Raw genomic sequence first — 12293 nt, 5'->3', positions numbered from 1 at the left:
CAGAAAAAAAAATGATAACATGTAAACCTGTTTTGTTTTGAAATACTTTTTTCCCAGTGTCTGTCTTCTGGAACGAAGTTTTAGTGAAATATTTTGTTGAAACTGAATTTTCTTGTGGGAAACAGTATCTGTTTCCTCCAAGTGGCACATTTCTGATATGGAAATGACTGGGCGTATGCCATTCTGAACAGTATCTTCTGCTTGGTATAGTGCTGAGCAGCATGGGGATGCTGCTGACCTTACTGCCTGAGCCTACAAAGAGCCATACTGATGCAGGTGAGAAACAAAGTAGCAGTTAGGATAGCTGCAGTCCTTCTTTTTCTCAGGAATAATTGTACATATATCAATATTGTTATATGTCAATGTGTTCTTAGTCAAATATTTTCCTTAGCTCTACTTCAGTATCTTCAATGGCCAAGCCTCAACATACATTAACAAATGTGCTTGGGTATTTGGTACTCTGGCAGGCACAATATTATTCCTACCAGATTAAGCAGTACATCTCCATTGTGCAATAGAATGCATAAAGCATTTTACAGTTGTGATATTACAGATCCTTCAGTACCATAGGAATGAATTCAGTATTTTATCTGTGACTTTCAGTGAACATAATGACTAGATTATTTCCTTGGTTATACACATCATTTCTGCACAAGTAACACAAAGCAACCAAAGCACAAGTCCTGAGGAAGTTCACAGTTTTCCTCAACATTTAGCAATTCAAAGTAGATAAGCCATTTTTTTCCTTCCTTTTACTCTCAGATGCCCACATATAGGTATCTCTATATATCCCTGGGCAATTAATTACCTGAGGTGACCTTGTGGGATGCTGAGCCCACACCTCCTTTTCTTGAAATCAGTGGCTAGCTCTTTAATGCTGAAAGTGGATCAGTGATTTAGGCGCCTAAAAATAAGTGGAGGTTAACCCAATTTTAAGTATTAAGTTGAAATATTTTCTGAAAATTTGGAAACTGTAGCTGTGCAGTCTATTTTTAATGGCCTTCTGCTCAGGTAGGAAAGCTGTTCCATTTGGCTTGCAGACTTGTTCAAATAAACACTGCTATCTTAAAGACTTCCTCAAAATGTAAATAAAAGAAAATCTTCAGTGTTTAAGTGTTTTCAGAGCTGAACGAGCTGCAAGGACTCTTACATTTCAGCTCACTCTTCAGAGGAAACTCAGTCATATCACAGCTTTTTCGTCACTGTAGGGTATGGCATGTGGTCTAATGAACTGAAATGGGAGTGGATAAAATGAAAGAAAGAAAAAAGAAAGCCCTTAATAAATAGCCGTGTGTAGTAAAGTATCTCTCAGTGCTACGAGAAAACTGAAGATATTTTCCATGGGATAAAAAAGAGCAGTGTTAGCACTTTCTAAAGGCCAAGCTCTTCTCTTCCACATGTGTAGCTCATGTTGACATCAGTGACAAGACCCAGCACTATGAGGTCATCTGTAACCTCAGGGAGTGTCCTGCAAGATGTCAGCTTTCCCTCTGATAGCAGGTGAGGGTGCTCAGCGTCACCTGAGCCAGGATGACAAGCTGGAGTTCTTACACATCCCTGCCCTTTGGGCTGACACAGTACTGTCCTTTTTTAGCTTATGTCCTTCATGAAAACTAGTTCTGGGAGTTCACTGACATCTCACAGTAAAGTAATGGATATTGAGGGTATTTTTATGATGTGAATTCATTACTTTGTTCTTGCAGCGTAAATTACTTTTAAATTGTGTTTCTATATTCTTTAAACTGATAGAGCAATGAATGTGACGGCACCTTGCATGATAAAGGGATTAAGCAGCATGGGAAAGAGAAACGATGTGTTTTTAGATAAGAATCTGAATTCTTCCCTTGCAAATACAAGCAGATTCCCACTGGAAGGGAATGTCACATTAGCGGATTGGACAAAAAGGAGAGAAGGAAATACACAGTAGAGGAATGCATGGTTTGAATTAAGATCTGAGTGTTGGCTGCTGTTCATTTCCACATCATAACGATCAAGCCCAATTTTTACTACACAAGCCACAGGCTTAATAATAAATGCACATGTAACACTTCGATATTTCTTGTGATAAGATTGCTTGTGAAACCCATTTCAGCATTCAAGTCCCCAGATGAAACTATCAGAGCTGGTCTAGTAGGGGCAGCTGAGAACAGTGTACCTTTTCCTTTATTTTGGGGACGATATTTTCTGCAGAGCTATTCTGCTGTCCTTTTTTCCTTTGGTGTCCTGCCTCACTCCAAGACTATTGCAGCTGACACCAGAAGTTTAGAGCTCATTCACAGCTACTATTACATGTACTTTCGTGAATGAAGGCCATTTAAGGAATTCTTGTCATGAGATGAGGTAAAATGTATTGATAAGTCCTCTCATGCAAGTTTCTAAGCATCAGCATTCTCTAAAATGCAATCAGTCCTACATATCTTATTTCTCTAATTTTTGCTTGAAGAATACAAGGTATCATGCCCTGGTAACAAGCTAACCGCAGCTTTTTTGAGCAAGTATTGAAGGACACTTTGTAATCACAGTCTTTCATGCTGAAAGGTTTCTGTGATGCCACAGATGGGCTCTGTGGAACACAGTAAGATAGCAGACTTTCAAAGGATATTTGAGGCTTTAGAGAGCAAAATAATCAGTGGTATGGCTCCTAGATTTTCGGAGGCAACTTGTGCAAGTCCCAGCTCTGCAGGACCCATTAGGTCTCTGTCTTATGTGCTTTCTGCTGAGCTTCCCAACCAGCTCTGCTTCCTGCATTCCAGTTGCCTTCTGAAGTGTGAGCTGGGTTGTTTTCACTAGGTGGAACAGACATAGCCAGCAAACAGTGGTGTTTTTGGTTGACTCATACAGGGGGAGTTGAAGCATTCCAGATCAGGCAATACTTATCTCCTCAGGGATTGCTGATTTCCATTAATATCATGTCACTTATTTACCCTGGTAATTTCCCCCTATTCTTGTCCACCTAAGCATTATGTGGATAATAAAAGATAACAATAGTAGTAGAAAGCAAAACTCAAGGCCATCTGATATTTATCAAGTGGCATCTCTGGACTGATAAACAGCAACATAATACAGGGCGAGAAAAGGTGGTGAAACTGCAGCAGATGAAGAAAAACTGTCACACTTGCTGATCTGCTGTGTAGTTGTACTTGGAATGGAGGAGAGTGGCAAAAGCACAAGAGAAAATATAGACAAAATATATCCTGACAGTGTATTTTTATGTGTTTAGGAAAATCATGGTATATATAAGTGGTTGTGGAAAGTAGTTTCTTCATCTCTTCTGGATTGGATTGTGCTGTCATTAATGTGATCTAATATGCAGTATCTGACTCACTTCACATCATCAGAGCCACCATATAAATCATCCAGCTCTCTAAGAGAGACTGACACTAATGTGTAGTTGTGGTTCATTTGTTCATAGAGTACAACTGAGTGTTTGCGTGTGTGTGTGCATAAGTGAAAGGAAAAGTGGAGGGAAGAAAGACTGGAGAGAGAATCCCTCAGACTATTTGTTTATGTTTAATAATTAATGAATGCAAGTATTTGTCACTTCAGTCTTGAGGGCATCAGATCGAGGGCAAGAGCTCTGCAGGTAAGAAGGCTCCAATCCATCTTCATCTGCTGATAGTAATTGGAGGACCCTGTCAGAGATTTGGAGGGGATTTATTGATGCGGTACATAGGATTTGCAGAAACAGCTCTTTGAAGGACATGGTACTAAATCATTTCTTTTTCTTTTTCTTTTTCTTTTTAGCTTTTCAGAATTTATAATCATTTGGGAAATTCACTTCCTTCCTTTGCCTTCAGCTTGCCTTTAACAATGTGAATGAGAGGAAATGATCTTTTGCCAAATGGAATACTGGGGCTGATGCAATATATTTTGGCAGGATTTGAGATTCTGTCTCTCTTTCACTCTTTTTTTCCCCCCTTTAAATTAACACCATCCATAGTATAAGCATGACAGTGTTGTGCTGTGTTGTGTTGTGTCGTGTTGTGTTGTGTCGTGAATAAATTGGTTCTTTCTATGAAAAAAAAAATGGTCTTTTGGAAGCAAAAAAACTCAGTACTGGAAAAAGTAGCACCTAAGGTATTGTATACCTCTGCTATTTGTAGTAAATCATGTGTGTCTGGAAATCACATTTCTTTCTTCTCTACCTCTGTTTCATAAAATCAGGCATGCAGACTAATAAAGAAATAGTGGACAAAATAAAAGTTTTAGATTTGATTGCAAATTTCTAGCCATTTGGACTGAAATTCTCCATGCTGGCTACCTCCTCCTTTTTTAGGGTGAAGGAAGGCAACAGTGCTGTTGAATTACAAGTGGAGGTGCATCTTTTTCTCTCTACACATATCCATAGAATTTCTTTTTTTTAAATTTTTCCATGGCTGACTTTGCTCTGCTACAGATTTCTATGATGTATGTTTAAGCTATGCCATCTAGCTCTATGCTTCAGTCTTTTCAGCCATTTTAGGGGTATTTCTCTAATGAAAGATCAGCTGTTTAAATTTCCTTATGCATTTTACCCTTAACAGCTCCTGAGCTACTCTGGCTCTGTTTCAGCTGTTTGAAGCACATGTGAATCACTGAGAACTTTGCCTTCTTTCTTGTTGTGCCACGACTTATTTTCCTTCTTTCAGTCCCTCAGGAACTTGCTGATAGCACTTTGGAAATCATATATTCAGTATAGTCCAACCTTCTGAGTAGCTAAATTCCCCTTGCTGTTTTCATTGAAAAGCTTTAAATTTAACTAGAAGGGTAGCAATTCCCTTTGTTTATAACCATAGCATAACAAATTGTAACCAATTGGAAACCATATTGGGTTGTAAATTTGTATTATGCCTGGATGGTAACAGGGTGGCAACGTTTTTCCCCAGTGGTGATTTTCAGCCCAGTTGTTCTGGTGTACCCAAGTGTAAAGTTATTAGGGCCATCTGCAGTTTAAGTCTGGTGAAGAAAAGAACTTAGTTGTTTGTGTGAAGCTGCACTCCAGCAATCTGCCTGCATGTCTGCTGGCTGAACAGACAAGACATAGAGCAAATGAAAAAATAAAGAAATCTCCTGCAAAGAAAGCTACTGAGACATGGAGAAGTAAATATCTATATCATCTGGATTGGATTCAAATGACAAAGAGCTGACCTCTAGCTTTGTATTTTCTTCCAGTGATGAATTCTAGCAGTGCTGCCTGCAGAGAACAAAGGCAGTCCAATTAAATCCGAGCCATTTGTGTTGATATCACAGAGATCATACCAGAATCCTCATCCTCCTCTCCTTGACACAGAAATGAAGGAGAGTTTTTCACTGTCTCAAGGATAAAGTGTGTTTTGATAGAACAAACCTGAAAAATGGAGTTGTTCCATGACTTTTTTTCTTTCAGGTGAATCTTCTGCTCCAACCATTGCCAAGATACCCAGGTAGCTCTTTATTCCTGCAAAGATACTTATGCCTTGTTGGATTTGACAGGTCCCTGTGATACCTGTGCATGGGCAACATGAGGAAAACTTATTTTCAAGTGCCTGTAGTAATTTTTCTGTTTTGTCTTTTCCAGGTTTTGTATGACAGGAATGGCTTTCTTTGTAAATCATGTAAATTGTAACTTGCTAATGGATACTTTGGTATTGTGGGCATCTCGCATCCATTATTTCATATGTTCTTTTGCAAAATATTTGCAGGAAGGGTAGCAGTGAAATGTCAGTGAAGAATGAGACCAATCTTCTGCCCTGTTGACTGAAGCCTGGTTTGCTCTAAGTGCAATGCAGAGACTTTGTCTCCCGTTTCCTCCAACTGTCATTCAGAGCTGAGAGATCAATGAGCGGCCGTGGGTTTAGCTGTTCTATTTGAGATCCTGTCTTTAACCATACCCCTCTCCTTTCAGGAAGCTGTGGTAAGCACCTGGATTCAGTTCAGTGACAGCTCTGTTACTCCGTTGGACATTTATGACTCTAAGGACTTCTCTCTTTCTGCTGTATCATTAGATGAAGCTGTTGTCTCGGTCCATCAGAATGCTGCCTTGAAATGGCCGGTTGTGGTAGCAGAAGGTGAAGGTCAGGGCACCTTAATCAAGGTGGACATGATGATTTCTGAAGCCTGCCAGAAGTCTAAGAGGAAAAGTATCCTGGCTGTGGGAAATGGCAACATCAAAGTCAAGTTTGGCCAGAATGATGCAGACTCTGATACGGGTGGAGATTACGATGGCGAGGAGATTGAAAACCATGCCAGTGACCGCCGGCACAAAGTGTCCGACCAGGAGCGCTATGGCCAGGAGGGACGGTATTATGGTGGCTCTTCAGCAGAGAGAGAGGAAAGCACCATCAGGAAAGTCGGCACCACAGCAAAATCTGTAATAAAAAATAAAGTGATTAAAAACAACAAGCTGGATGGTGGCAAACTCTCCGATGATAGCCAGCTGCAAAACATTCCTATAGACTTCACCAACTTCCCTGCTCAAGTAGATCTCCCAAAAGGCAATGCAGGCATGGAGGAGAACGATCTGGTGCAGACACCTCGGGGCCTTAGTGATCTGGAGATTGGGATGTATGCTCTGCTAGGGGTCTTCTGCCTGGCAATTCTTGTCTTCCTAATAAACTGTGCAACATTTGCGCTTAAGTACCGTCACAAACAGGTTCTGGTGGAAGGACAGACCACTATGACCCATTCCCATGACTGGGTCTGGCTGGGAAATGAAGCAGAACTGCTGGAAAACACAGCAGATGCATTGCCTCAGCAGGATGAACACACAACTATTATTGACCGAGGGATGGGTTGTGAGGAGAGCAACCAGCTCCTCAATGGCAGTGCTCAGAAGAACATTCAGAGCCAGATTCACAGGAGTGCTGACTCAGGGGGCAAGCTCGTAAAGGAACAGAAATCCGAACCTTTACATTCACCAACTTCTAAAAGGAAGCGGGTAAAATTCACAACATTCACCACCATCCCACCTGACGATGGTTGTCCGACTGTCAATTCAATCCTAAGTAGCAATGATGATGACATTAAGTGGGTGTGCCAGGACATGGACCTGGGGGACTCCAAAGAGATAAGAAACTACATGGAGAAGCTCAAAGATAAAGTGTAGCTCCTTGCTGGGTTTTTTTTTGTTTGTTTGTTTTTTGTTTTTTGTTTTTTTAGGGTTTAACCACACCTTGATGCCTTCAGTTCTACAGTATATATTGGGACAGAAGAGGGGGCAGGAAAAGGATCCACAGAAGAAATTATGAGGCAGTTTTTTACAATCAGGGAAAGAAAGTTGCCAAACTATCCATGGCTACGTGTATTTTTCTTCAGGTTTTTCACTTTACTTTGCTTTTCCAAAAGCTTTTCATGGATTTAGGAATTGGGATATAAATAGCAGAAAGGAACAAGTTGATGGTGTGGCCAGTATAACGAACTGGGCAAGGTGAGGTTGTGAAAATATGCATTATGGGTCACAGAAACAATAGTTATACTAATGTTTCAAAGTACCAAAAATATTCAGGAAAAAAAAAAGAATAAAAGATAAAGAGAATTTAAGACCTTAAAAAGAATAAGCAAGAAGCAAAGAATGACTTGTTATATTTCCAGTAGAACATGCCAGTTATGGACGTATGGCCCATAAGAAGACTTTATACTGTAAGTTAATCTGGTTCTTTCTCTTCCTTCCTTTGAAGTGAAGGTATGTCTTTGGCATTAAATATGAAGGAGAAAGAAATTACTTGCTATTTTTATTTTTACTTTTCTGTTTGTCTTCTAGATTGAAACACAATCATTTTCCCTTTCATATTTTTCTTCTAATTATCTTAAAACCAGGAAAATTTTCAATACAAGAAGCCTGCAGTGGACCAAGAAGACTTTAATTCTAAGTTGGCTATAAAAATCTGTCATTTGAAAAATTCAGAGGGCAAACATTGAACAGTTTTCTTCTGGTGTCTCTTCTGAAAGCAAAAGCCTCGGTTGTTTCATTCTAGCTAGAAGTATGTTCTGTTTGGAAGAAGTGTTCCTTTAAATTTCAGGTTTGGATTGTTTGTTTCATTATTTGTTTAATATTTCCACAACCAAAGTTCCCATGTTTCACCAAGGGAAGAAGGTGCTGTATTGCATTATCACGTTGAAGTTACAACCAGTACCCACTGGTTTATTTTAAATGTACCTGGAACAGAGACCGTCGCAGGCCAAATATATACAACCTGGATTTTGTTGGTTTTTTTTTCCAAGTTCATGAGTTCACGACTTCATTCTGTAAGTTTCTGTTCCTTCTAATGTCACCAGCTCTCACTAAGCTTTGAAAGTTGGAAGAATGAACACGAATTTTCCCCAGACTTGTATTTCCTTGTACTGGGAGAGCTGTTCAGAGGGGTAGAAATGTTACTGGAGCAAGATCAAGGAATATCTAGAGCTCCATGTTGATCTAAAAATATATATATAGATATATTTTTGCCATTAAACCAGCTAAGATTGAAAATTTTTGACTAGATAGTACATCTGCTATTTTGTATTAAAAAATAATACAAAACCAGTAATGGATCTGAAGGAAATACAAAATAGTTGATTTGTTGTATAAACTGGCAGAACTGCATTGACTCAGTGCCAGTTCACACCAGTGGAGGCAGAGATCAAAAAACCTCTGACATCCCGAACCTTTTGTAACTCCAAGGAAGATGGTATATCCAGCCTTTTGGAAAGCAGTATTATGTCCTGACTGTTAGCTGGAAGCACTTGCATCGTCCTGTCTTTACTGATGTATTTCTTTTTTTTTTTTTTTCTTTTAATTATTAACTCAATATTTGTCGTTAGGGGAGGTTTCTTTTGCTGTTGTTCATTTGTTGGTTTTTTGTTTTGTTTTGTTTTTGTTGGTTTTTTTTTTTTACTCAGACAAAATCAATCCTGCCACCCAGTAACATAGACGGACGTTTTAACACGATCAGCCTAGTATGCATTGTAGACTGAAAGAATGTAATATTTATTTATACATGTTATACAAATTGTAATTAAAATGCTTTACATGGCTTGACAAATTAACCTCTCTTTTCTGAGGGGAGGGGGCTGTTTCTGTCATTTCTGTGTTGAAGTACTGCATCCACTGCCTAACAGCTGAAACAAAACTTAAGCTGCTTTTGGAGGAGAGAATAGAGATGTATGAAAGTTTTCATCCTTCTTTTGTGAACTGCTTCCCTTTCCCACCCAACATGTGGTGATGATGATGGATGGCAGGAGAAGACAGCAGTCAGGCACAGTTCATGGCAGTGTCACTATTAATCTTGCTCATCTCCATGCCCACCATCAGCACGAACAACTCCAGGACTCTTGCTTCTGATGTGTGCAACTTTCGTGCAGCCCAGTCATGATTAATTATGTTGCTACTCTGATTGATACAGTAGGTTCAGATGGAAGCAAGTTTCGCTGAATCACAACTGACAAATACAAAGCGCCCTGCGTCCCAAAGGACCCCAAGCTACTTCACAAGCTAAGCGCAGTGATGCATCAGCCACACCTCAGGGATCAGTATATCTTCCTGGGAAAATGCAAGTGCCTCTGAGGTGAAAAAGACACTTACAGTGCCGAGCTGCAAAATACAACAGGAGAGGAACAAAAAAGATGTACGGAAACAAAATAGCTCCCCGTGATATCACAGGCATACACAATGCAGTTGTTCAAAATGCATTTTTAAGAAGGCTGTTCATGTGCTGAGCAGCTCCTGCTACAGTGTGAAGGATGGCATCTTCAATAAGCCAGTGCTCCCAAGCACTTCACTGGGATACCAGTACAGCACTGGTGGAGAGGAAAGGAGTGATAGCCATCTCTATTTCTAGTCCATACACTCTATCTTTGCTTTTGACAGCTGAGGCTATATAGGATCAGAAGAGAAGAGAAAAGGGTATCTCCATCCAATGTAGCAAACAGTTGGCTGCTGAGAGAAAACCTGATGAGGTGAATTCATCTTACTCTGCATGTTCATAATGAAACGCATATGGTTTTTATTTATATATATATTTATGTTTGATCTTGCTATCTCACTGTATTGTCTAGGGAATGTATCCCACAGTGAACAAAAACATTACTCCTAATTCACCTCTTCCTCTCCAAAACCTCAAAAATTCTTTTCAAGAAAGAAACTTACTGTCATTGTAATTAAAAAAAGGAAAAAATCAGTTTCCCATGAGAAACTGTTTTGCAATTCCTTTTCAAAAACAGTGATGTAAATTTTTGTTGAAAGTCTCATTCTTGTATGAATGCAACTCAGATTGAATTCAACATTCCCAAAGAGGAACAGAGCTCTTCTGTTAAGAATAGGAAAATTATAGCTTATTCATTATTTCAGTACTTGTTAAGATAATCATCGTTTCCTTTCCATTTATTGACTGCATCTATAGCTCTCTGCTTGCTGTTCAGATTTAGATTTAGACAATTTGTTTGAAATAACTCCCTGTTGGAAAGAGCTTATATTTAATGTGTAGTCATGACCATTATGTTACTGACCAACACAAACGATGCCTCCTTGGAAGCTAAATTTCACTGATGATTAGCCCTTGCCAATTCTCAGTGGCAGTATTCTGCCATGATTTTTGCATTAGAAGGTCTCTTAGAGCCTCTTTGAAGCAGGTGGTTTCAGAGACGTTGCACACATACAGATCTCTGACTGCAGCGTATAGCACTGGGCTGGATGTCGACCATTCACACACACAGCATTTTGCACACATTGAAAATTACCATGGATATTCATTACAGTTCTGACTTACTCTTTATCTTGTCTATGCCGTAATAATTATTCTGCAAACTGTGACCATCGATCATGTACAGCTGCCCACAAGAGCACATGCCTGGCCAATTTGAGAGGCTTTGTAAGCACTGCCTAGGCAGTCAGTGCAGCCACCTTCCCAAGCAGGTTGAAATGCAAACAGAACATCCCTGAAGCACTTGAAATGCTTTTCTCTGGTGTTTCAATTCATCAATACATGCCTATTATTCATGTCATTTTGTCCTTCAGTTATCAGCTAATGGATTTCTGCTAACATACACATTGGCAACAAGTTGGAGATGAAAGACAAAGGGGAAGACAAGTAACATAACACCTATCGTAATATGACATCTTACCATTATGAAAAAGAAGAACCACTGCTCCAGGTTCTGTATAAGTGATAGCAATTGAAATGTGGAAAATCCATTCAGATGGGGATGAGGTGTTCAACAACCGGCCCCTGTGATGCAGGGCCTGTGCTGGTGGGGGTTGATAGCACTCAGGAAGTCTCTCCAGCCCAAAAACACTGCTTCACATCCTTTTGTAGGTTTGATGTGTCAAGGATGATTCCCAGCATATCATGGAATGAAAATTAAGAGCAGCCCTCACTTATCCGCATAGATTTACTGAATACGAGGAAAGAGTCTGTAGGATATACAGTAAATGGTCATCAAACTTTTCTAAAATAATATTTTTTTTACTCAAAGGGAGAAAAGAAAAGAGGCAGAAGGGCTGTATTTCATTTGTGGGAAACGTGGTACTGTGGTTCTCTGTGTTCTTTGTAGGTCTCAAGCTCAGAAGAAGCCTAGAAGAGGCCACTGATTTTGACCCCAGTAACTTGTGGCTGGCTAACCAGGAGCGTGTCTTCAAAATATCTAGCTCTTTACAAGGAAGAAAGGCTGTATTTCAAGAGACAACTGAAAGAATTGAAAAAGAAAGGAAAAAAAACATAGCTCTGCCTTCACATTTAACTTTTGGAAGCTACAGAACACAGAGTTTCAGAGGCATTTGCTGAAATTTTTCAATTTATCTTCCACTACCAAAAATACTGTCAAAGTCCAATTCTTAGTGACACTCTGTAAATGATAATCTCAGCTGGGAAGAAACCGGGCTGTGAAATATTTATCTGAAAAATTCACATTAGGTCAAATGCCAGGATTTACATTTCTTAAGCCTTGCTGCGCTGCAGTTTACAAAGGCACTGTGATCAGGCACAGGAAGCCCCTCCAAACATCGCTCTTGGCAATGTGCCTCACTTTGCCAGATGAGGGAATCTGTAAGTGCCAGAGGTGCATGGTTGCAAAGATAACACTCTGCAAGGTACAATTTTCTGTCAAGGAGCCAAGATAGAAATTCATTAATAATAATTTTCACTTAGAAGAGAGTCTTTCATCTGAGAAGATCAATGACTTTTGTTGGTAAAGGTTAAAGCTGCAAGCAGGCTGAAGAGGACCTGGCTTTTCAAATGAGACAGCACCCAGAGAGCCTATTTTTGGGGCCCAGAAACTCAGCTGCACCTGTGCAAGGCCTAGACTTGTCTGCCCCAGAGAAGTAATTAGTGAAATCACCTGGTGCAGTCAGTAATGAGGAGTCC

The 12293-nt window shown here is 39.8% G+C and overlaps 1 protein-coding gene across 4 annotated transcripts in view; it reads left to right on the top strand.

The window, feature by feature from the left end:
* Positions 1–8978, top strand: part of TMEM132C (transmembrane protein 132C) — a 180353-nt gene extending 171375 nt beyond the window's left edge. For all 4 annotated transcript variants that reach the window (XM_025155712.3, XM_040648345.1, XM_040648344.1 and 1 more), the window contains one exon: positions 5864–8978. In XM_025155712.3, the coding sequence (XP_025011480.2) occupies positions 5864–7063 (1200 nt within the window). In that variant the 3' untranslated portion in view covers positions 7064–8978. The remainder of the gene's footprint in view (positions 1–5863) is intronic.
* The last annotated feature ends 3315 nt before the right edge of the window (positions 8979–12293 follow it).

This window comes from Gallus gallus, chromosome 15, assembly GCF_016699485.2.
Source record: "Gallus gallus isolate bGalGal1 chromosome 15, bGalGal1.mat.broiler.GRCg7b, whole genome shotgun sequence".
NCBI lineage: Eukaryota > Metazoa > Chordata > Aves > Galliformes > Phasianidae > Gallus > Gallus gallus.
Note: the sequence above shows the minus strand (reverse complement) of the source record. Positions and strands in the feature narration are given on the sequence as shown.